The following is a 24,824-nucleotide window of genomic DNA, read 5'->3' as shown; positions in this document are numbered from 1 at the left end:
CTTTGGCTCAGATCATGATCTCATGGTTTGTGGGTTCGAGCCCCGCATCGGGGTCAGTGCTGACAGCTCAGAGTCTGGAGCCTGCTTCGGATTCTGTATCTCCCTCTCTGTCTCTCTGCCCCTCTCCTGCTCTCTGTTTCTCTCTCTCTCTCTCTCAAAAATAATAAATAAACATTAAAAAAATTAAAAAAAACAAAGTGCACATACTTGAAATTCTTTTCCTACACTAGACAGGCTAAGAATGACCACAAGCTTTCCATTAATCACTTACTAGTAGCTTATAAACACAAGGAAGCCAAATTTGTGTTCTTTAGCTTTTTGTTACTTGACTCTTGGATGTGGCTTTTGGATTCCTTAAGGGTTGCTTTCCAGATACTTTCACAGGCTTACATTTTCATCACTAAATGTATGTATTCTCTACCTCCGGGGCATTGTCGTTGGTGTTAATGATAATGACACTATTATACTACTGCTAAAGCAGTTACTATATCCTTGGTACTGGATTATACAGTTTAAAATGTATAACACTCATAAGTAGGAGATGCTAATACCATTATTCCTATTTTACAGGTGATAAAAAGGAGGCATACAGAAGTTCAGCAACTTACTCAAAGACACACAGACAGGGAATTAGACCCAGACTCTGGTAAGTACTCTGGCAGGTACCCATTACAATTCCTGCCACTTTGCTATACAGAAACCAGGGGGAAAAGTATCAAAACCTGCTCTAAGCATGGACAGTGGGTCTGATTTACAGAATGACAATCTTGAAAGAAGATTTGGGATCTTTTTTTTTTTTTAATTTTTAATGATTATCTATTTTTGAGAGAAAGAGAGAGACACAGAGTGCAAGCAGTGGAGGGGCAGAGAGAGAGGGAGACACAGAATCCGAAGCTGTCAGCACAGAACTAGATGTGGGGCTCGAACTGACAAACCACGAGATCATCGCCTGAGCCGAAGTTGGACGCTTAACTGACTGAGCCACCCAGGCGCCCCAGGATCATTTTGTTTCTGAGTGCACAGACCCTATGAATGCTCATAGACAGGTAGAGGTAAGGAAGGAAAAGGAGGGATGGGCACCCCAACAGTGCCTCCACCCCATCCCCCTTGAACTTCCAAGCTGGTGATACTTGAGAGCAGGGACAACATCAGAAGAGTACATAGCTCAGCAACAGAAGTAGTCCTGTGGGCTGGGTTGAGGGATGGACCAGCCTATGTGTGGCTTTAGGAGCACCTGCTTAGGGGAGGGAAGGAACAAAAATCTGCCTACAAAAACAGAACTTGCTACAGTGCCTCAAACTCATCTTCGTGAGGTTTCTCTGGCCGCCTCTGTTCCCAGAGCTGTTGCACCAAAAGGATGCACACGCTTTCAGGTCCTTGCTGTGGTCAGAGATTTGCCCATGATTCTAAGTCAAGCAAGTCAAAGATATCTCCTTTGTCCATTATGGTAATATCTATAGGAAGAACGTATAAAGGGGATCCAGGAATCTGATAGGGTTAGTAGACAGAGATTAAGGTGGTGGCCAAAACTGGGTGGTCCAAGTTTTACAAAGAATTAACAGAAAAATGGGGATGCCTCTAGATCTCAGTTATAGGAGACAGTGAACAAAAGAAATATTGTTCACGATCACTGAAAGATCACCTGCTTGCAGGCAAAGGGCTTATTTCGTAACTAACGCGTAGCCTGCTGCCATGCATCTAAAAGTGTTTACTCGCTCGAACAGCTATCAGTAGGAGACTGGCTTAATAAATTATACTCTATCTGTAAACAATGGAGGACTACACAGCTATAAAACAGAATGAGGGGTGTGTCAATATTCTCCTAAGGCCTGGTCTCCAGGCTCTATGATTAGGTATGCGAAGGCAGGCGAAGTATTTGGTAGTCCAGCACCTTTCTGTAATAAAGGAGAAGGCGATTCCAGTCTGACAGATGACAGAGTGGCTTGTACCCAACTAACATTCCTACATACAGAAATGACGGAACATTTATAAAAGTTATTTGAAGGTCCTGGAGAACACTGAAGGGGGTTTCACTCTGGAAGAGAACTGTACAGGTGAGATCCAAATTTATGTAGCCCTGAGGGTCCTCCCCAGTTCACGTTAGCAGGGGGCCGGTAGAAAATGAACCGGAAGTTGTGTAATCTGTCAGGGAATAGAGTGTGGAGTTGCCCGAATGGCAAAAAATTGAGAAAGCAAACCCATAAAGGAGAGAGCCTCAGGGGGAGCAGCCGCTAAATTGGCACATAAAGTTCCCTCAAATCCTTAACATGTGCTCCTGAACAGCGCATGTGCAGGGGGAGCTCTAAAGAGCTCAGTGGAAAGCAACAGCTGTATGGCTGAAAGATAAGAGCAGGAATGTCAGTTACTGGCCCCTGTATTGGAGACAGAATTCAGAATTTGAATCCTAGCAACAAAGGCTCTGTAAACACCTCAGGCTGTTTATTAGCCCAGAACGGCCACACCTTAGGAGTAAGGACTATGCTCCAGAACAAAGGGATTTTCTTGAGGGCTAAAGGCAGAACTGAAATGGATCTGCCCCAACCAAATGCAGGACCAAGTCGCCACAAATTCAAAGTGACTGGCTAGTCATTTACCTGCTGGAACAAAAATCAACATTCTTCAGAGGAATGTAACATAATCTAGAGTCTCTACAATGTATCACGTGTAATGTCCAGTATTCAATAAAGATGTTCTGGATATGTGAAAACAAAACAAAACAAAACAAAACAGAAAAATGTGACCCATAATCAACAGGAAAGGCAGTCAACAGAAAAAGACTCTGAGATAATCTAGGTGTTAGTATTAGCAAAAAAGAACCTTAAAGGATATTGAGAAATTTAAGGGTAAGCACTTGAACGAAATGATGGTCATAATGAGTTATAACAGAGAATTTCAGAAGAGAAATGGATACTATAAAAAAAAAGATTCGAGTACTGAAAAATACAGTATATGAAAGATTGGACTGGATGGACTTAACAACAGATTAGAGATAACAGAAGGAAGGGTTCATAAATTTGAAGACAGATCAATAAAAGTTAAAAACAAAACCAAATAAACAAATGGATCCTCAGTGACCTGTGGAACAATATTAAATGGTCTAATGGATATGTAATTGGAATCCAAAGAGAGAACAGAAAGAATGAAGCCAAAAGAAAAAAAAAAAAGAAAAGAAAAAAAAAGAAAAAAGAATAATGACCAAATGGCTCCCAAATTTGGTAGCAACAACAACAGCAAACTTAAAGACCCGAGATGCTCAGCAAATACCAAGCAGGATAAATACAAAAGTTACATCCAGGCATATCATAGTCAAACTGCTAAAAACCAAAGATAAAGAGAAAATCCCCAAAGCAACCAGAAGTGGGGAAAAAGATACACTACGTACACAGGGAAAGTTATACTAATTATGGATAACTCCTTTTAAACACCCAGAGAGAGACAGAGAGAGAGAGAGAGAGCTCAAGTATGTGCACAAGAAAGATATGGATGGAGACCTAAAGATTTAAGGAGACTTAGAGACACATAAACCATCTGCAATGTATAGACGCTTGCTTGGATTCTGATTCAAGGAAATGGTAAAAACATTTACGACATAGTTGGAAAAAATGTGAACATTAATAAGGTATTTGATGATATTGAAGAACTGTTAGTTTTCTGGTGATGTGATGGTTTTGGATTTATGATTTCATAAAGGGTCCTTATCTTTTCAGACCTGTACTGATATATTTACAGATGAAATTATATCCAGAATTTGCTTTAAATTAATTTGAAATGAAATTACTTTGAAAGCAGAGAGTAGGTGGGGCACAGAAGAAACAAGACTGGTCATGAATTGATTAATGGAGCTTGTGATGGGTACACGGTGGCTCATTAACTAATTCTAATTTTGTGTAAGTTTGATATTTTCCACTATAAAAAATTTTTTTTTTAAGTTTTATTTATTTATTTTGAGAGAGACAGAGACCGCACAAGTAGGAGAGGGACAGAGACAGGGAGAGAGAATCCCAAGAAGGGATTCTGGCAGTGCAGAGCCTGATGCAGGGCCCGAACTCATGAAACCATGAAATCATGACTGGAGTTGAAACCAAGAGTCGGATGCTTAACCGACCAAGCCACCCAGGTGCCCCTGTTTTTTGTTTTTATAAGTACTTAGTCAAGCTTGCAAGGATACACGTTGGGATAACAAGTACTAAATTCTTCACTTTAACCCAAACGCAAATACATGCTTACAGGGTACTTAACTGATTAGGCCCACGGAGTTAATTTTTTTTTTTTTAACGTTTATTTATTATTGAGAGACAGAGAGACAGAGCATGACCAGGGGAGGGGCAGAGAGAGGAGGAGAGACAGAATCCGAAGCAGGCTCCAGGCTCCGAGCTGTCAGCACAGAGCCCGATGTGGGGCTCGAACTCACAAACCGCGAGATCATGACCTGAGCCGAAGTCAGACGCTCAACTGACTGAGCCACCCAGGCGCCCCCCCCCCCACGGAGTTAATTTTAATGGCTGAGATTATTAGCGTGATAAAATGACCTGCCATCTTTTGGGGATGAGGCAGATTTTCCTTTCATAGCTAATAAGGATCTCAACTCTGCTGTCCACAAAAATGAATTTCTCTCTTCTCTGTCACAGAACACGATCACGATAAGCAACTACTTAAAATGGTTGCATTTCGAAGTTTCGTGCATTTTCTTCTCAATGCCATTTTCTCCCTTTACTTAAAAGCTTATTAAGGTTTAACAATACCTAAGGATGATGAAGACCGTGTACTGAAAAATCCTATTTCCTGAGTCCATTTCCTGTCTTACAAATTTCAAAACAGAAACAGGCGTTGGCCAGTAGTCTGGTCACCTGCAGGCTTTCTTTGATGTCTTGGGCTTCAAGGATCAGCCTATGGGTGTGAGCTCGGGGCAAGCCTTAGGAAGTCTGGGTGGACTATGAGAGGAAGAATTTTCATGCCAAGGGTATAAAAGAGGAACTGATGTAATGTCCTGGAGAGATTTCACTCTCCGTTCCTGCCCAGATCTTTGGGAACAATGAAGGAGGGAGACAGTGCTCTGGATAATCCAACTCAGATTGTACTTTTGACTCTGGGTCCAGGCAGGAACAGGACTTGGAGGAGCTTGATTTATTTATTTCTCTGCAGACACCACTCAAAGAGGAAGTACTTGATGAAGTTGATAACATTAATGGTAGAGAACTGGATCCAAGGGTATTTAATTCCAGGCTCCTGGTGGTCTGGGCACAACCACTGTCAAGGCCGAAAGTCCTGCAATAAGACCTTCCAAGCTTTGTTTCAGTTTGCAAAGCATGCGCCCACGTATGGAGTAGGCTATGACGCTCCTACCCTGCCGCCTGCTGCCCCTGTTATTACAAGTTGGCAGCAGGGGATGGAAACTTCTGAGACCAGAGCCGGCAGGCAGAGAAGCTCCGGACACAGGAAATGCACTGAGCGGACAGTGGGTGCATTAAATCCCCCAGATGTAGGAGTCTTCTGTCTAAAACAAGAAGATTTTTTTGGTCTGGCCTTGATGTCTGGGTTTGTTCTTGGTGAACTGCCCAGCTGGAGAGCTGGGAAATTATCCACATTGCCCTCGGTCTGAAGGTCTTGATACGGGAGGGAAATGCGCAAGGAAGCCACACATAATTAGTCAGTGTGGGCATGGAGGGAAGGGGGCAGGGACGACCAAGGACTGGTAGGGAACCCATCCTGGTTGAAAGTGTTTTCTAATCCCAAACCTTTCTCTTTGCAGACCTCTTTTAGGTACAAATAATCCCAAACAGCCCAAATAAATTAATACTTTAAATGTGACGAGCACAAAAAAGGTCTGATTTCTTTTGTCTTCTTTTCTTGTTCTCATTAGAAAAGTTTGTCAATTTAAAATTCATCAAAATTTGACCCAATTTAAACATGTTATAAATAATGAATAACTAGTAAACTTAAACCAACAAAAACCGCCTTTGGTTAAAAGTCATGGGCTTTGCGGCGCCTGGGTGGCTCAGTCGGTTAAGCGTCCGACTTCGGCTCAGGTCATGATCTCACGGTTCGTGAGTTTGAGCCCCATGTCGGGCTCTGGGCTAACAGCTTGGAGACTGGAGCCTGTTTCGGATTCTGTGTCTCCCTCTCTCTCTGCCCCTGCTCTGCTCACACTCTGCCTCTCAAAAAAGTGAATAAACATTAAAAAAAAAAAGTCATGGGCTTTAAGTAGGAAATTTAGAGGGTAGAGCAAAGACTGGAGCTTGTATCTCACACACCAGGATGACATTTCCACCACTATGCTTTCCCAAGGCCATGGGCAGCGATAAGAGAAGCTAGTCAGTGAGATGCAAATCAACAGGCCCAGCAGGTGACTTACTCAATCAGCCTCAGTCCACTGTGTTCCACATTCTGAAAGGAACCACTTCCCAGCATGACTTTGTAAAAGATTAGTGGGAACCACAAATGATAGGAAGAGCTATAGAGATTAAATGCTCTTGGTCTTCAGGTGCAATTCAAAATAGATTTCCTACACATGCTTAGGGTCTGTCACCCCTTGCTATGGGTTGAACTGTGCTGCCTGCCTCTTCTCCCATACCCTTCAATTCATATATTGAAGTCCCAACCCCTATGCCTCAGAATGTGACCTTATTTAGAAATAGGGTTGTTGCAGATGTCATCACTTAAGATAAAGTCATATTAGAATGGGGGGTTCTCTAATACAATACGACTGGTGCCCTTATGAAAAGGAGAATTTGGACACATAGACAGGCACAGATTACATGAATGGAGGGGGACGGTTTTGCCACACAGCGATTACAAACTATGTGTTGAACCACATAACCTTCAGTGAGGCCAACCGTATTTCAAGTAGAGTCTTGGATGCAAAGAGTAAGGAAAAGTGGTCCTTGCTCTCAAGGATATAATAGCCTAATGGAGAAAAGAGACACATAAAAAAACACAAGCAAAGGCTATGGGTGCTGAATTATGAGTCAATGTGCACAGGGCGCATGCCAGGTGATGATGAAGGCAGAGATCTACCAGTCAAGGAATACCCAAGGTGGCCAGCAGACCACCAGAAGCTAAGAGAGAGGCACAGAACAGCCTCTTCCTCCCAGCCCTCAGAAGGAACCGATCCTGCCCTCACCTTGATCTTGGACTTCTAGCCTCCAGAACTGTGAGACAATAAATCCGTTGTTTAAGCCACCCAATTTGTGGTACTTTGTTACGGTGGACCTAGCATACTAACACATCGCCCCCCACCCCGCCGCCACCACCTGCCCCTTCCTTTTCCAAGAGGTCCCACTGAGATATTCCACTGACTTCCACCTGCCCATTTTAGTCTATTCACCTCGAAAGTTGCGACTGTCACTAAAGGGCCTGAGAAGAAAACCAGAAGTTTGGAGCGTATGATGCGCAGATGCGTGAGGTCGTAAACAATGAATCCTACGTGAGCTCCCAGAAAACTCAAGGCAGGTGAACTGCAGGACTCTGAGGTTTCATCTTTATTGGCTGTGGGCAGGACAGCCTCCAAACAGGCTAGCCTCTGCCAGTGGCTCAGCCCAGACGGCACAGAGCCAGTCTGCCAGCCTCAGTCTCAGTAAAGCCGCACAAAAGAAGTGAATGAAGAAACCAGCGGGGTCAGGTTTCAAATGAGCCAATTAGACATGTGGGGGTAAACCCTGTGAATCATTTATAGGGAGGGGGTCAGGGTGGCACAGAGATAAGTCAGAGTGCTGGAGAGGGGAAAGAGCAAGATAACAGAGGGCTTCCTGCTCTGGAGGTGAACCCCAACCGCCCCAGTCCCCTTATCTCAAAGCGCTCAGATAGCACTTCCCCAGGGCTAAGAGGAAGTTTCTTGAAAACTTCCCGGGTACCTGGGGAGAGTTAGTCATGCATATTACGGATCTCTTGCGCTAAAGTTTCTGGTTTAATAGAGCCAGCTAGCCCCTGGCTACGGGCAGCCTCCACCTGACTGGAGGACGCCAGAGGAGGCGGGGAAGGTGAGTGGGCCCTCTCTGAAGGAGACTGATGGTCTAGCAGATGAAGAGGCTCTGTGCACCATGTCAGGGCTCCACACTCTCCCGTCACAATCAAATGTTCCATCAGAGGACAAGGGTCAGAGGGTAAAAGGTCACACTGCCCCAGCCTCTGAAACATAGGAAGCAAAGCAGGACAAAGGGGCCCTAGACAGGGGGAGGAGGAGTTAAGAGTGGGAATGAGGAGGCCAAGGGCAAAAGTGTTCCCTGGTGTCCCAGGGGGACAACAGGAAGTCAAGATTTGCTGGTCTTCCTCTGGGGGGACCTCATTGTCTCCAGCCAGACCCAAGAATCACAGAATTGAAAGGGGCACAAGAGGTTAACCTTGCGGTGCTTAACTGTGAGAGGAGACAGCTGGAAGGGTCCCAACGGGGTCACGGAGGACCGACCCTGTGCCTGCTATGGTGAGGTAACAAAATATGAGCACCACTCATTTTCAAAACAGGCTGTGCCCTGCGAGCAACCGGGGTTGGTGTTTGAAATGTATTTTCCCATAGAATGTAACGCAGGAGGGGGCCTGGTGTGCCTGTGAAGGAATTCTGTTATCAGGGCACGGGGAGGCAGCAAGGCCCTCCCTGTGTCCGGGATGCACAAACCCGGTGTCCACACACAGTGTGTTTAGTCACAATAACTGAAATGATTAGGACGGCTGGGATTGGAGGTAAGAGAAACAAAAACCCCGACCATTGCACAGCAATGTGAACACGCTTACACTACCTGACTGTATGCAAAATGGCTTAGAATGGCTTAAAAATGGCTACGATGAGGGGCTCCTGGGTGGATCAGTCGGTTAAGCAGCCCATTTCGGCTCAGGTCATCATCATCTCGCGGCCCATGGGTTCGAGCCCCGCGTCGGGCTCCGTGCTGACAGCTCGGAGCCTGCTTCTGTTTCCGTGTCTCACTCTCTCTCTCCCCCTCCCCCATTCATGCTCTGTCTCTCACTGCCTTTCAAAAATGAGTAAATGCCAAAAAAATTTTTTAAAAATGGCTAAGATGATGTTATGCATATTTAATCACAATGAAACGTTTTTTAGGCAGAAGAAAAAACCCCAACCAAACAGTGGTCAGAAATATCCAATAATGGTAATGAGTAACATTTACTGAGTGGCAGCTCTTGTTCTAAGGGCATTTGCCACACTAACTTGATTCTTTTCTTAAATCAATCATATCCAACGGGTATTGCCATTATCCTCCTTTTACAGCTGGAAACGGAGAGACAAGGAAGTTAAGCAACTTGCTTAAACTCACACAGCCGGTAAACAGGGGAGCTGGGATCTGAACCCAGATGGTCGGGATCCAGAGCCCGTGTGCACACACACACCAACCCCATTGTGCTCTCCGGCTCCGGTAAGCATTACAGGATTAACACAGATGTCAAACCCTAGCCAATGGCCTCCCTGACACCTTAATCTCATCAACACGGTTCCAGTAAGACTAGAGAATCAGGGAAGTTTTTACAGCAACCAGTAAGAGGATGGCTGGATCAGCTAAAAACTTTATCTACCCGGGTGCCTATTCAGCAGCTATCCTGAGGGGCCAGCTCCAAGGGAGCCAAAGGGCTGGTTCCCAAGGGGGTGACAGCCAGCGCTCCTGCTCTCAGAAGCCAGTGTCTGACTCCGAGCCCACACTTCTCCCAGGCTGGGGATTTTCTTCATGCCAAGTCCATTTGTTCTGAGGCGGTCAACGATCTCTAGTGGGTTAAGGCAGTCCGAATTAGCGTGAGTTTTTAGTATGATGAGTTGCAGACATACAGCGGTATCTCAAAAGTTATCTCTGACGGTTTTGTTTGTTTGTTTCGATTTTCAAGTGCCGTGAGGCAGAAAAACTGTAAGCAGGCTTGCCGGGCACCTGCCATCCTGTACCCCAGTCAGGGGTCCTGGTCTCCCCAGTTCTTCTCATTGCCCCATCTTTGGTCCTGTTTCCAGGAATTAATGTGCACAAGACACATTAACAAAAATGTTATTTGGTTAGCTCATTCACGCTGCAATGGAATGAACACAGGCATCAGGGCGAAGCAGACCCAGGGCACTCGGTAAGTGTGTAATCTGGGGGCTCTTGGCCTCTATTTCCTCACCCATCAGGTGGGGATAACATTACCTTCCTTATAGGGTAGTTGCGAAGAAGAAATGGTTTAGACACGTAAGAGCTTAGAACAGGGCCTGGCACACAGCAAAGACCCAATAAACGTTAGCTGTTATTTTGTCACTATGAAGCAGATTCACAGACCTCATCTTCTTTAATGATCTCATTAGAATTGTGTAAGATTTTCTTCCTCCAGAGCAGTGTTTGGGCACTCGGATTTGGTAGTAGAGAGGGGGGGTGGGGTGGAAGCGAAACATTTCTTGCCATAAAGCAATCACATAAATGAAAATCTGTGGGCTATCCCGGAACGCATGCCACCCCCCTCACTCCCCACGGAGAAATGACTTCTCTCTGTTCTCTGGGCCGTCACCGTGTGCTGGTTGTACAGAGAATCGAGGTCAACTGTTGTGACACGGGAATGTTCTCACCACTTACGATGTCTGTGTCCACCTGGTGACCAAGGGCTGCTCCAGAGCAAAACTTGTGTCTTAAAAGTGTGTCCACTGTTGCAGAAACAATCACAGCCCTGCGTGTGTGAATATTTTCAAATTAAAGTGATTAGGGGCACCTGCGTAGCTCAGTCGGTTAAGCGTCTGACTTCAGCTCAGGTCATGATCTCATGGTCCGTGAGTTCGAGCCCCGCGTCGGGCTCCGTGCTGTCAGTTCAGAGCCTGGAGCCTGCTTGGGATTTTGCGTCTCCCTCTCTCTCTGCTCCTCCCCCACTCACCCTCTATGTGTCTCTCTCCAAAATGAATAAGGACTTAAAAAAATTAAAATTAAAGTGATTGAAAATCACCTCTCACTCCCTTAGATGGGGCAGAGGAGAGGGTGGGCAGAGGAGAGGGTGGGACTACAGAGCTGAAAGGGTAAGAGGATGCCCAGAGGGGTTACCGGATGACAGCACATGATAAACACAAATCTTGTTCCTTGTCCCTACAGACTTGTGCAGAGCCAGTCCTACAGGGGTGACTCTGCAGAGCCAGAAGCACATTTCATATTCCCCCCTACCTTTCAGGGAATCACGATTCAAGCAGTTTTACCACCAAAGGCCTACCGGCGATCGGATATACGCTTTGGACAAAGTCTTTCTTTGTAATTACTCCATGGAAGCTAAAAGTAACTGATTTCAGGACCTACGGTGTCAAAAGAAGTTGATATAACTGTGTGTGACCAAATACATTTATTTTATCATCATTTGCCGACTTGACATTTCTGAAGACATTTACCTCCTGGTTTTGGTGAACGAAGCGCTATTGTTTTTCGGTTCGTCTCCTTCCTACGTCACGATCTACCTCACATCTAACTCATTCATAGCATGGTGATAAAATGAGTCACAACCATCAAAGAAAAGGGATCCACTGGAACGGAGGCTTTCGTCACGCGATAAAGGAACCGTGCCACTCTTGGTTTGACTACTCAGAGGGGTAATATCATCGGCAGTTCTTGATAAGGTGACACAAGTGAGGACAGACGTGATGTTCAGCTGTTTCTGAGCAACATCAAGCAGGACACATTTAGGTTTTTCTGGATTTTAGTTACCCAAGGCCCTGAAGGTAGATCACATGTCTTGGCCATCTTCTTATCGCCCAGGGAGAACCCAGACTTCGGAGGGAATGCAGGAGTTGAGAGTGCAGGAGATCGGAGACCATTCGGGCTAATCCCTGTCCTACAGCTGGGGAAACTGAGGGCCAGAGAAGAGTAACTCAGCCCTTAAGCTTTGGCAGAATAGAGGATTAGAGCCTGCTCTCCCGACTCCAGAATCCCGCCCTTTCAAAAATGTCATCTAAGCTGACCACGAGTGGTGGCTTGTCTGGGGTGGTCCTGGCTCATGCCCATTGCCCAGCATACTTGCTGGGAGTCCTGTTTCACTGTCACCGTGGCTCGCTAGGGGCGAGAAATTCTAATGTATAATGCTGCGTTCTCGTAAGTACGCAGGGGAAGAGAGTGGCAATCCTGGCTCTCTAGACCTAGGAGGACGTCAGGAGTCTGCTCTGCCCAACTGGAAACAGTATCATGGCCCACCTCGCCCCTCAGGGTCTGGAGGGGAGCCTCTGAGCCCTAACACCAACCTCCTAGCTTCTGGCACCGCCACATGGCTGCCCGGTGTGATTTCAATGTCACGTACTCAGATGGGGGACCTATGGGGGAAGGGTTGCGAGATTCACCAAGATCTGTCTGTATGGCGAGATCAGTTCCCATTGTGCAGCGATGGATGTCTGAGTTGGTAAAGTCGGTGGGAGGGATGAGGCGAAGTCGCGGGGGGTGAATGGAACGCTGTCTTTGCGCCTCCCTGTGCCAGGCCGTTGAGGGGCCGATCGGTTCTCCTCCGCAATGTCCCTGTTGTCCTTCCATTCTGTCATATTATCTCTGTGTCACGTCAACAGCAACGTACTTTTCCAAAGGACTGTATCCCCAATTATGGGGAACAGATCGTTGGGGGTTAGAGTACTTGATATGTATAATTTCACTCTAGAGCCTCTTCTTCTTTCAGGACCGGAGCTTTCTGTGTGCTAACAGATGTCTGTATTAGTGTTTTACCATTCACAAGCAAGCATAACAGTATTCATTCTAGAGATCACTCATGTTGAGCTGGATGTGTTCTTCTTTTTGGTGGAGAAAAGGGAAAGAGGCGGGAGGCGTTCGGAGGTAGGGAACTTGTACCAGTCCGTTCCCCTCTTTAGAGGGTCCCCTTGTTACCAGGGGCAGTCTGGGGACAGGCAGCCTCTTCACATCACCTCCATGCCTTGTAGAGCGCTTCTCATTTGACGCCATCTGACAAAGACCTAAACCGCCCTTCTCGTGCGTCCACCTGTTCACCTGAGAGAACGCGCCCTGCTTCTGAACAGGCCTGCGCCCTCAGGTGTTGTTTGCTGGCTGAGAGCTTTAAGGAATGGTCTCTGAGAACACACTACTTTTAAGAGCTGAGACAGAGCTCATCACCGGTCCGCAGGGTGATGAAGCCCTCGACCTTGGTCTCATTAACTCCATTCTTTTACCCACTGAGTCGTCACAACCACCATCCGAACACTCGAGAGCACAGCTCCTTACGGCATATGCAGTGGTGCGTCTGTATTTACTTAGCCTGACAGCAGCTCTGAGAGGCAGTGAGCCCAGCTTTCTCTATTGATCAGCCCCAGCAAATGAGAACAACGACACACTAACTTCTGAGTCAAATCAGACCAAGGAGAAGGGAGGAAGGAGAGACCATTAAGCCTCCAATCACATCTGGGAATAAAAAGAGGAACAGGAATTCCAAATGGGTTTTTTTTAAAGAGGGGGAGGGAAAAAAAAAGCCCATCCCTCACCTTTGTATCTGAAGAGGCAAGCTAGGTAATACGGTTCTTGCCTTAATGTCAAGCTTCAGTAAACCCACCTCCTCCTCTGGAATCGCTGCTGGCAATGACGAAAGCCGGAAATGTACAAGGCAGGAAGCGCAAAAGGACGGAGAACCCGAATTGTTGGGGGTTGGGGAGGGCGGCGGCTAAATGAAGCCAGAGTAGAGCAGGAGGAAGAAGGGACGAGAGAGAAACAGGCAGGGAGCAGGCAAGCAACGCTCATTTACTCTCCATCAGGAAAGCAAGGGGCCCTGCTGTGAAGCGCTTGGCTCCAGGAAGCGATGGCGGTCACCCGGAGTCAGGCTGTCTTTTGTGAAGTGTTAATTAAGAAAACAAATAACTTCTCATTTTTTGGTTTGCCAACAACAAAACAAAACTATTAGCCCCGCTCTTGAAGATGCCCACTCAATTTAAGGAAATACCCCCGAGGCACCAGGGGTTCAGGCCCCTAGTAAATCAGGTCCTAAGAGAAAGCACAAGTTTAAAAGTGTTACTTTGGGTCCCCACGTCTGTTGTCTAACTGATCCGTGAAGGGAAGAACATGGACATAACATTCCTCAGAGGCACGAGGCATCGCCGTTCAACGGAATAAGGCACAAAGTAAGATTTTAATAACGGGTTTCTGCATCCAAACACCTGCTTTAGAACAAGGTCTGGGGCCCCAGGTCAATTCTGGCCTTTTTTTCTGTTTTCTACTGACGATTTTATGACTACTGGGGCTTACTGGAGAAGTGGAGCACTGGGTACATCTGAAGTAGGCACTTAGGCTGAGCACACTGCAAGGAACCACCTTTGGTGCACGAAGGTGGAACCCCTGGTCCACCAGAGTTCACAGGGTTGGAGTCCCCCAACTCTTAGTACCCTCTACTCACAAATTTTCTTTTTTTTTTTTTAACTTTTTTTTTTTTTTAACGTTTATTTATTTTTGAGACGGAGAGAGACAGAGCATGAACGGGGGAGGGTCAGAGCGAGGGAGACACAGAATCTGAAACAGGCTCCAGGCTCTGAGCTGTCGGCACAGAGCCCGACGCGGGGCTCGAACTCACGGACCGCGAGATCATGACCTGAGCTGAAGTCGGACGCTTAACTGACTGAGCCACCCAGGCACCCCAAACTCACAAATTTTCAAAGATCCCCTTATGCTCCTTCATTAAAGTCCTTTACACTCAGGGTCCGATATAACCTCCTTGGACTAACTCTGCCAAAGGAAAGTGTTGATTATTGTTGAAACAGGGTGATGGCTCACAGGGGTTTATTTACTTTATTTTCTCTATTTGGGAGAAATCTCTACTGTCTGATATTTTCTAGAACAAAAGGCTGGTGTGTGTGGGGGGGAAGATAAGCTCTATAACCCAAGTCATCTGATGGCTCTTTGTTCCAGGGGCTCACTCCACCCTACCTCTTCTGCCTAGAGGGTTCCCCACTTTATCCTTGCTTATCAGAATTCTGCTGCACCATCAAGGAAATCTCCAGAAGCACCTGCTTTATGAGGCTGCCCCTGATGCTTGTGCCTGGATGTAATTTCCCCTCCCAGTCTCTCTTCGTGGTGCCCACTATTACAGTTGTGCTTTGATATACATGGATCTATGCATCTCATTTCTTTATGAATTGTGGAGAACCAAGATTCCGTCCTATTCACCTTGGCATCAATACATGTTTGTTCAATAACGAACCAATCACATGAATAGGAACAACGCATCCAATAAACGATGAAACCTTTTGGATTGTCTAACCCTGATGAAAGGAAAGAAAAGGTTCCTCTGGTACCTTCTTCATGGTTCTGATGCAGTAGGACTTCTGGCTGTGTGTGTATAGAGTTTCCGGGGTGGAAGAAGGGTGAAAAAAGAATCCGAGGTTTCCTCTGCTTCAGAATATGCTGAAGGAGTTCATAGAGCACATCACCTGGGAAGAAAACGGAAAGAGAACTAGAGCAAAGGGAATATTTTAGTTAACACACTGGGCTTCGACTCTATGGGTGGCAATGACGTAATGGTCGGCCAGATGTGCATGGAGCACACAGGGGAAACTCCTAAGGTTGGAGCCATGGGATCGTTGTTTTAATTGGACTTTTTAAATTATGAAAGGAATATACAAAAAATGCTTAAAAAATGCTGAAAACGAGAGAACGGGAAGCACCTATAATCCCATTGCGCAGAGAAAGGAGTCCTGTTACCACTATCTATGGTTTTATAGTGAGAATCAGGCTTGTACTAGGGTTTTGTATGTCTCTTTTTCTCTCCACATTATTGAACGGCTCCACTAGCTGCAAAATGACAGCCCATCGCAGGAAGGTACCGGACTTTGTTGGGCATTTCAACGATTCCAATTTGTTGCTATCATTCTTGCGAAAAATATTTTCCTATCAATCTTTGCTTGCATTTCTGATTAACCAAAGAAGAATGATGAAGTCATTAAGTATGAAAATTTTTGATGCTCCACTGGCAATTCATAGAGAGCTTCTGACAGGAAAAAAACAAAACAAAACAAAAGCCTTTCAAACCCATCCCAACCCCAGGCAGGAAGAGAATGCGTATGAAAAACGCACAACTCCAGTCAGAGGGGCTAACTATTAAAGATACCCTATAAAGAACTGGCACATTCTGGGATGCTCCCCTCCTTTAAAAATACACACAGGCATCGCTCCAAGGTTCTACAGGCCTCTAGAAGATCATCTCTAGATGTCAGCCCCTCACAGAGGATGGTGGGGGCTGGTCTGAACTAAGTGCCTCTGTTCTGATATATTTGGTATTTAAAATGTCCACTGAGTAGTTAATTAGCAAAACAAAACCTCCCCAAAAACCTGTCATGGTCTTGTCCCACCTCTTTGGCTTAGATTCAAGTTCAAAAATGCAGGTGGGTGCTCAAAACCCCTTAGGGGTGGGTGATGAATCTTTAAAATACCACAGGCTTCTGACTGTCCCCCTACGCCCTTCCAAATACAGATATGCAGGCAGTCAACAATTGCACCAGACAATGGGCTTTTGTCTCTAATTTTAGCCATTTTTAACAGATACTTTAATGAACCACTTGATTTAACTGCATATTTTGGGCTATTGCTGAATTATTTTTTTCTTTTAAACTCTGTCTGAACCCAAGAAACGCTCCATATTAGTTTCTTTCTTTCTGCAAACCCTTTGTACCAAATAAAGTTCAAGATCGCTGTGTTCTAAGGGACTCCTGAGGTGCCTTTGTGTCTTTGCTTTGATTCTGTTCCTTCCTCTACCTTTGAGTGTTGGTTGTCATTAACATTATCACTTAGTGACACTATTTACTATTATGATGAAATAAAGCACAAGCCTTTAAAGAGCTGAAGACAAGCATGTCACTTGGGAATTTCCTTTTGATGACATGGGTGAGAAGATGCAGAGGTGTCGTGAGCCAGACTTTTACAAATGTTCCGTGTCAGGTAGAACCGTGGTGCACACGACTGTGTTCTCTGAGCTCAGGAGGCCTGGAGCCCGTCTAATCTGAACCTAGTAGTCATGGTAATGTCGTCTCTGATGCGATGAGAATATAGAGCCTGAAATACGGTCCTATTTTAATGATTCATATTTTAATCGCGTACGAAAATAAGTCCCTAATCAACACTTTGTTTCTTCGGGTTTACTGTAATGTCTTCCTGAACTTTTCTTAATTTACACGGCCTCACACCCGCTGGGTTTTATCCTGTGGGTTTCAGCAATGCTTTATTTCGGTAGTACGCAGAAGAGAAAACGAACACACTGAAAAATGTGTTCCTGATGATTACTATTACTAAAAAAAATGGTCAGTAATTAGTGTATCCATTTTGGAAGAGGAGGCCAGGAAATATAAATTTAGTGTCTGTGAGGGTGTTCAACTTTGTTCGTTCAGAGAGGCAGGCTGATGTGGCGGGGAAGGCACGGACGTGCAGATGCGGCCGCCTGGGCTTGCGTCCCAGCCCCTCTGCACCAGGTGACCTTGAGCAAGTCCCTGAACTTCCCTGTGAGATGCAAACAGCATCTGCCTTGGAAGTCTGCTGGGAGGGTTCGAGGAGGGAGCAGGTGAGGTACGTGTGTTCATGCTGGCCCCTCCTCGGGAGTGCCTCCCCGGGCTGCAGATGTCCCGCTGTGAGAAGGTTAAAGACTCTTCTGCTGGGAGGTGGTCAAAGCCAGGGCAGGTCACTTCTTTTTGTGTTTCCACTTCTCTATGTACATATAGAAAGTGAGGCAATAAAGCAGAATGGGGAAGAGTCTATGCTCTGGAGTCAGACTGGTGCCTTGGGCACGCTCTTCACTCTAGTTCTCAGTTTCCTGGTCTTTAAAATGGTCACGTTAATAACTGCCTCGTAGAATCAGTGTGAGGACTGGATGAGGCGATCCCTGTGAAAAGCACATCACGGCGACCAGCAAATAGTAATAACTCAGCAAACACTAGCTGGTTTTGTGACCACCACTGTCCTCACCACCATCGTTGTCATTATTGATATTATTAAAGTGGCACAGGGCAGACCTGTGGACCCTTGAGGCAGTCTCACGGGGAGAACAAAGAAGGGGTGTGTGGGTCATGGTCATTGTTATGTTTTCCCTCCAGAAAAGAAAAAGGTTAAGGGAGGCCATTCACCCATATTGGCTTCTCCAACACCTCCCCCTGGCCCGGTGGGCAGCCCCACGGAAGGACTGGCAGGTTCTCTGCCCTAGACCTGCCCAGCCTTCTGTGCTGGCTCTCTTCTGTCTCTCATCCCACAGCTGGCAAAGGGAGCCAGGCAGAGAAGGTTCCTATCTGTGCAAAAGAAAGCAGGGGAGGGGTGAATCGAGTGGAACTCTGCCAGTTCCTTACCTAAACCATAAGCCCGTTATGAGAACCAGTAAGGTAACATTTGTAAGTGCCACCTGGGACGGCTGACTAATGGGTGCGAAAATTTAACTCTAAGACCATAGAGTACGGCCATAGATGGATCAGTCCATTCGCAGACATGTTTCCTCAGCAACCAGGGGCTCAGTCGGGGAATGTGGCTGGCTTAGCACAAATGCATCACTACTACGGGGGGAAAAACCAACTTACTGTGCATGCCCTGTGTATGCGTGGTTGGCAGTAACAGCGTGTGCCCAATAACAGCTTGCAATCTTAGAAAGGATTCTAGAGGTTACTTCGATCGACTCAAACTTGTGTTCAGTAGAAGTCCCCTGCCTCCCCTTCCCCTGCCAAGAAGTAGCTTTGGCTGAGCACTTCCAGTGATGGGCAGCTGGCCACTAACATAAGCAAACCATTTTTGGACAGCTCGAGTTGATAGGAAGTTCTTCTGTTAAGTTGGAACCTGGCCTCCCCTGCAATCTCGTGGACCTCGGTTCCTAGTTTTGGCTCTGGAACAACACAGAACATGTGTCTCGTCTACAACAGCTTTCCAAACAAATAAAGGCGGCCTCCCATCCTATCCCATCTCCCCTGCCTCCTATTCCCTTCGACACCCAGCCTGTTCTCTTGCTACACTCTTAAAATATTCACATACACAGAAGATCATATCTAAAAAGTAATACTAACAAAAAGATCTCTGGATTAAAAAAAAGACATTTAAAAATAAGTTATACTTGGGGCACCTGGGTGGCTCAGTCGGTTAAGTGTCCGACTTTGGCTCAGGTCATGATCTCACAGTTTATGGGTTCGAGCCCCATGTTGGGCTCTGGGCTGACAGCCCAGATCCTGGAGCTTGCTTCAAATTCTGTGTCTCCCTCTCTCTCTGCCCCCCCCCCCATTTTGTCTCTCTGTCTCTTAAAAATAAATAAACATTAAAAATTTTTTAAAAAAATATATGTTATATTTATTTGCCTGCTGAAAATAAAGAGCATGAGCCATAGCACTGCATATTTAACTTAGCTAATGACCACTGGCTTGAATTCAAAAGCACCTGTCAAAAAATTCTTGGCCCATTTAATTCGTGATAAATCTTCTCTGTCTCCCCAGAAAAGAAATACCCGGTACCGACTGTAAAAGGTGCTGTTATCATACTAAACAATGGAACCAAGGCTATTGTTTAAGGGGCAGTAGCTCTGGTCGGTTTCTCTATGTATCTTCGTGCATACATACATAGCTCATGGACGCACATGTATGTGCAAAGTAGAGTTGCCAAGAAGCTAGTTGAGCTTCAAGGCTTTCACCTGCATAGGCTCCCGGGAGGAGCCCTAGACCTACTTGTGTCCCCCAGATTATAAGCTTCAGGCCCCATAAGACCTAGATGTACTCCTGGGTACATGCACACATGTGATGCGTGTTGTACTTGCATGCACACACACACACAGCGCATATGCACACACACGTATACAGCACAGAAACCCACACGCTCCACATATATATAATTTTGCATCGGTGGTCTTGATGGTGAAAAGCCAGGCATCTACTTTGAGAATAAATTCTTTTTTAGTATTTAGTGTTTATAGTATTTATAAATAGTATTTATTTATACAGGATTAGTATAAGGTATGCAGTATGCAGTATATATACAGTAATAGTACTTATAAATACAATTTATACTAAATTGTATTTAGTACAGTGCAAATTTTATATGTAATTTGTTTCAAACGGGTAAGTAGAGAGAGTAAACAAACCTGCTACAAGTTGCCTTCTCAACGTAACTCGTGTCTGAAGGCTGAGAACATACAAATGCTATTTGGGGGGGCTAAAGTCATCTATGTTTCCTTCCTATTAGAGGGAAGAGCTTGGGCTCTGGATCAAAGAAGTCCCAAGTTCAAACCCTGGTTCCTCTACTTGTCAGCTGCATGCCCCCGGGCAAATATCTTTTCTCAGTGAGGCTTAACTCATGGCTTATTTAACCTTCTTTTGTCTCAAGTGAGAACAATGCCACAGACTTGGCTGGGCTGCTAGGAAGACAGGTGAGATGATGTGGACAGGCAGCAGCCCTGTGTCTGCGATAATGTGGGCCCAAGAGGTGGCACCCCTTGTGATTGTGAGAATTAGTAACACACGTGTCTCAAAAAATCTGGAAACTATTTGCTTTGCTTCAACAGTTGTGTATTTAAAGTGCATATACAATGCATGAAGTCACATTTGTATGTATCGAGTATGTTTTTTTCCAGTTGACATCACGTCACATAGACATTTCTAGTTCAGTCTCTCTCTCTAGTACACAGTTGTATCTTCAGCCTCTTTCTATGGGATTCTTCCTTTAGCATTTGAGCAGTGTCAGGTTTTCCTGTTTTCTACACACACACACACACGCACACGCACACACACAAGCACACGCACACACCCCTCATCCTCATCTTCCCCTCCAACTACTGCTGTTTTTCTGGTTGCATCACAGCCAAGCTTGTCAGAGGGACTGACCAGCTCTGCTATCTCCACAACTCTCCCCTTCGGCTGCTGACCTCGTCAGGGGAGGATGGTCGGTACCTGGGGACTCTGACTTTCAGCAACATTCAGCAGCAGCACTCACTACCTGCCTCCTTCTAGAACATTCCATGGCTTCAGACGTTCCCCTCCTGGATTTTTTTCCTACCTCTCTGCGCTTCCTCCTCCAACCCTGCACTATTAAGGCTCCCCAGGCTCACACGAGTCTTTCTCCCCAGGAATCTCATCTCCTCCCATGGCCTCAATCAGCCTGTCTATGCTAAATCTACTCCAGCCAGGAATTTCTTCTCAATTCCAGAACCTACCGCCATCTCCTAGATACTTCCTCTTGTGTGACATACGGACACTACACACTTAATGTGTCCAGGCTAAGTCTTTATGACCCACATGGTGTTTCCTAGTCCAGCGAATGCCCAGTTGATCAGGCCAGAAACCTGGGAGTCATGCTTAATTAACTCCTCTCCTTCTCTCATCCAGCATCAGTCACCAAGACTTTCAGACTCTACCTTCTAAATAGCCCTGGCATCATCCCCTGCTGGTTGTGTCCTACTTCAAGTTACCATCTTTGCTCCTGGATGCCAGCCAAGCCAACCGCCCCACATCCATTCTTCACACTTTGTACCTTTGCACTCATCCCAGTCTCTGCTTAAAATGCAGAATGGCTTCTACCTGTCTTTAAAACAACCTTTAGAACCACGAACATGATCTGCAAGGCCCTATAATCTACTGAGGAAATAATAAGTGACTCAATGAATAGTCGTAGAGTCACAGTGCATTCCTTTATGTTTACATTCTCCAAGTTTATGTAGCAAGTCCCATACTGTGGGTGGCTTGGGCATTTCCAGTTTTTATACTTATAAACAGGATTGCTAAGGGTATCTTTTCTTTCCCCCCACTGGACTGCATCCTTGGGATATTTTCTTTCTTTTCTTTTTTTTTTTTTTTTTGAGAAGAGAGAAAGAGAGAGAGAGTGTGTGAGTAGGGAAAGGGCAGAGAGAGAGAGACAGAGAGGGAGACGCAGAATCCGAAGCAGGCTCCAGGCTCTGAGCTGTCAGCACAGAGCCCGACACAGGGCTCAAACTCAAAACCGTAAGATCATGACCCAAGTCGAAGTCTGATGACGCCCAACTGACTAAGGAGCCCCTGGGATATTTTCTGAAAATAGTATCATCAGTAAAAGGGTTTTGATCACTCTTTTTCCCCCCACTTTTTATTTAAATCCAAGTCAGTTAACATATAGTATAATAACGATTTCAGGAATAGAACTTGGTGATTCATCACTTACATTATAACATCCAGTGCTCATCCCAAAAAGTACCCTCCTTAATGCCCATCACCCGTTTAGCCCATCCCCCCCCTCCACCCAATACCCCATCAGTAACCCTCAGTTTGTTCTCTGTATTTAAGAGTCTTTGGGGGCACCTGGGTGGCTCAGTCAGTTAAGAGTCCGACTTTGGCTCAGGTCATGATCTTGTGGTTCGTGAGTCTGAGCCCAGCATAGGGCTCTGTGCTGACAGCTCAGAGCCTGGAGCCTGCTTCAGATTCTGTCTCCCTCACTCTCTGCCCCTCCCCTGCTCATGATCTGTCTCTCTCAAAAATAAAAATAAACATTAAAAAAAAAGTCTCTTATGGTTTGCCTCCCTCTCTGTTTTTATCTTATTTTTTTCTTCCCTTCTCTTATGTTCATCTGTTTTGTTTCTTAAATTCCACAGATGAGTGAAATCATATGATATTTGTCTTCCTCTGACTGACTTATTTTGAGTTTTGGTCACTCTTAAAGTTCTTAGACACTACTTGTTCTCCAGAAGGCTGGGACCCTCGCACGGTGTCACCTACTGTGCTACCCACAGCCCGTCCCCCCGGGGCTTTGCATCACTTAACTTCTCAAGTTCGGTAGATTTAAAGCAGAATTTTAACATTCCTAAAATGTGCACTTTTCAGGGGATGATTTACTATGTACATATCCTCATGTGAAGATTATCTGAAGTAACACATTCTTAAATTTGCAAACTGTTCTCTTTTCTCTTTCTCTTCTGTTTTTATTCAGAGATTTTGGTTTCCTTTTGACCAATTCTTAAAACACAAAGGGGGCAAGGCTGGGAGGGATGCTTTTCAGATTTGTCATCAAATTCTCTCTGCTGGGTCCTCTCGGCCTCCGGTAGATGTTCAGGATGAAGTCCATGGCCTCAGTTCATTCAGTCTCGGTGTGTGTTCAGCAGTGAGAACGCCAAGGCTGGTACTGGCCTATTGAGGTCCCACTGGAGGCCACGATAGGCCCCTCCCATCAGGGCACAGCTTTGCTTTTGAACTCTGTTCGACCTTATTTTCTGAAAATTCCATCCAATCCATTTTTGTAGGCTGATTAAAGTACAGGCCTTTGTATTTAGTACAGAGTGATTTCTGTAACCATAACCATAACCATAAGCTAGTCTTTTACTTAGGAACCAATATTTGAGAGTTAGCTTGGTATCTGTGTCTCAAGACACAGAGATCCTGAGAAAAAGGGTGCAGGTTGTGGGAAAACGTGAACACTGCATTTAAGGCAAGAATAAATCAGTTAGAAAAGAGATATAGTGAGACAACTGCCTTTAGCGGATGCAGAACACAGAGGGGTATTACAGATAAACCAAAAACTAAGCGTGTGAGAAAATACGAATACCGTAAAACGAGTAGGTGCTTTGTTACAGGACGTGTGGTCTGTTTTACAGGTGATAATGCCATGCTGTCTGGCACAGGGATCGGTCATCACTACCACTTTACAAATGGGACAAGGGAAGAGCTAAGAAATTAAAAGACTTTTCTGTAACTGGCTTCTTAACCATTTCTCTGATGTGTAGATGCTTTTTTTTCCCCTGCTCTGTTCACAGACACAAGGAGTATAGCCAACTCTCGGTGTCTCAGTCAAGGGTCACGCTTCCTGCAACTCCCACACTTCGGGACCATAATTCCCCTCCGTGACCAATACCCTCAGTTTCTGCAACTTGATTCCAAAATAGCCAGCTGACCCAACCATTCAACCCAGCAAATGCACCTACGGTTGCTTAACAGAAATGAATAAGCAAGTCGGTCTGAGGAGGAACGTTATGAAGATACAGATCAGTATTTTTCGTTTAACCTTGAAAGGGAATTTTACTATATTTGGAGGTCACAAGCGAAGCGTATTTCCCCAAACAAAGGTTCTGGTGCGTTGGAGAGGGAAGAAATAATTTGCCACATCACATTCTGGTACACTGGAAGACTAATTTGCTTTGTAAATCCACCATACGTTTTTTTGCTGAATTGAATTGAAGGAGCTTTGAAAAGATGCTTATTTTCCATTTTTTAGCATCAGTAGAGAGTCTAACATGAATTGAACTGAAAATATCTTGTGACTTTCGTGGCTGTTGTTCTTATAAATAATGTGTACATAAATCTATTCCATCTTGATGTCTAACGGTGGATAACTCTAAGAGAGTTAATATCAATGTTAACTTCTCCGTTCCTTATTCTCAAGTCTCAAAGAGGTCAAATGGTCAAATATCCCTCTGAATTTAAATCATCCCAGACCATTTAAGGCAGTTACTATCTAGTAGCTCAAAGAGTAGGTAAAATTATCCCGTACAGGTAAAATTTTTATAAAGTTAAGATTCCTCTGCAGTTTTTCCTTAGCTTTGCAAATGTTATAGATTCACGTCTTGTGTCCCCTAACTGGGAGAATATTCCAAAGAAAATATCCCATGCATCTTCAGCCTTACAATCTTCTGTTTGGAGATAATATGTTATTTAAAGCACATTCTAAATGTTCCCTGCTTTATTCTAGAGGTTGAACATGGAGAACTCTTGTCCTGGAAATGGACAAGACAGGTGTAGTTTGTGAAACGGGTCAAAGAATGTAGAGTTCAGAGAGGCTACCATATTTTGACCTACGATATATTAATATTTCAGGTCATTAAAATTCATTGGACACTGTTCCCTCCTCTCTACATTTGAAATGGGTTGTGTTGGGGAATGTTATGTCCATATACAGACAGCATAATTCTGGGTGAGGCCAGGCAGGAAATAAGGTTGGGAGGAAGCTATAAACATCCAATTC

General features: G+C 45.2%; 1 protein-coding gene across 4 annotated transcripts in view; it reads right to left on the bottom strand.

Moving 5' to 3' along the window:
- Positions 1-24,824, bottom strand: part of ETV6 (ETS variant transcription factor 6) — a 251,345-nt gene that overhangs the window by 21,892 nt on the left and 204,629 nt on the right. For all 4 annotated transcript variants that reach the window (XM_047066018.1, XM_047066017.1, XM_047066020.1 and 1 more), the window contains one exon: positions 15,197-15,331. In XM_047066018.1, coding sequence (XP_046921974.1) covers positions 15,197-15,331 — 135 coding nt within the window. The remainder of the gene's footprint in view (positions 1-15,196; positions 15,332-24,824) is intronic.

This window comes from Lynx rufus, unplaced genomic scaffold, assembly GCF_022079265.1.
Source record: "Lynx rufus isolate CCGP_SWC_20201006 ecotype Redwood Valley unplaced genomic scaffold, mLynRuf1.p SCAF_7, whole genome shotgun sequence".
Taxonomy (NCBI): Eukaryota; Metazoa; Chordata; class Mammalia; order Carnivora; family Felidae; genus Lynx; species Lynx rufus.
Note: the sequence above shows the minus strand (reverse complement) of the source record. Positions and strands in the feature narration are given on the sequence as shown.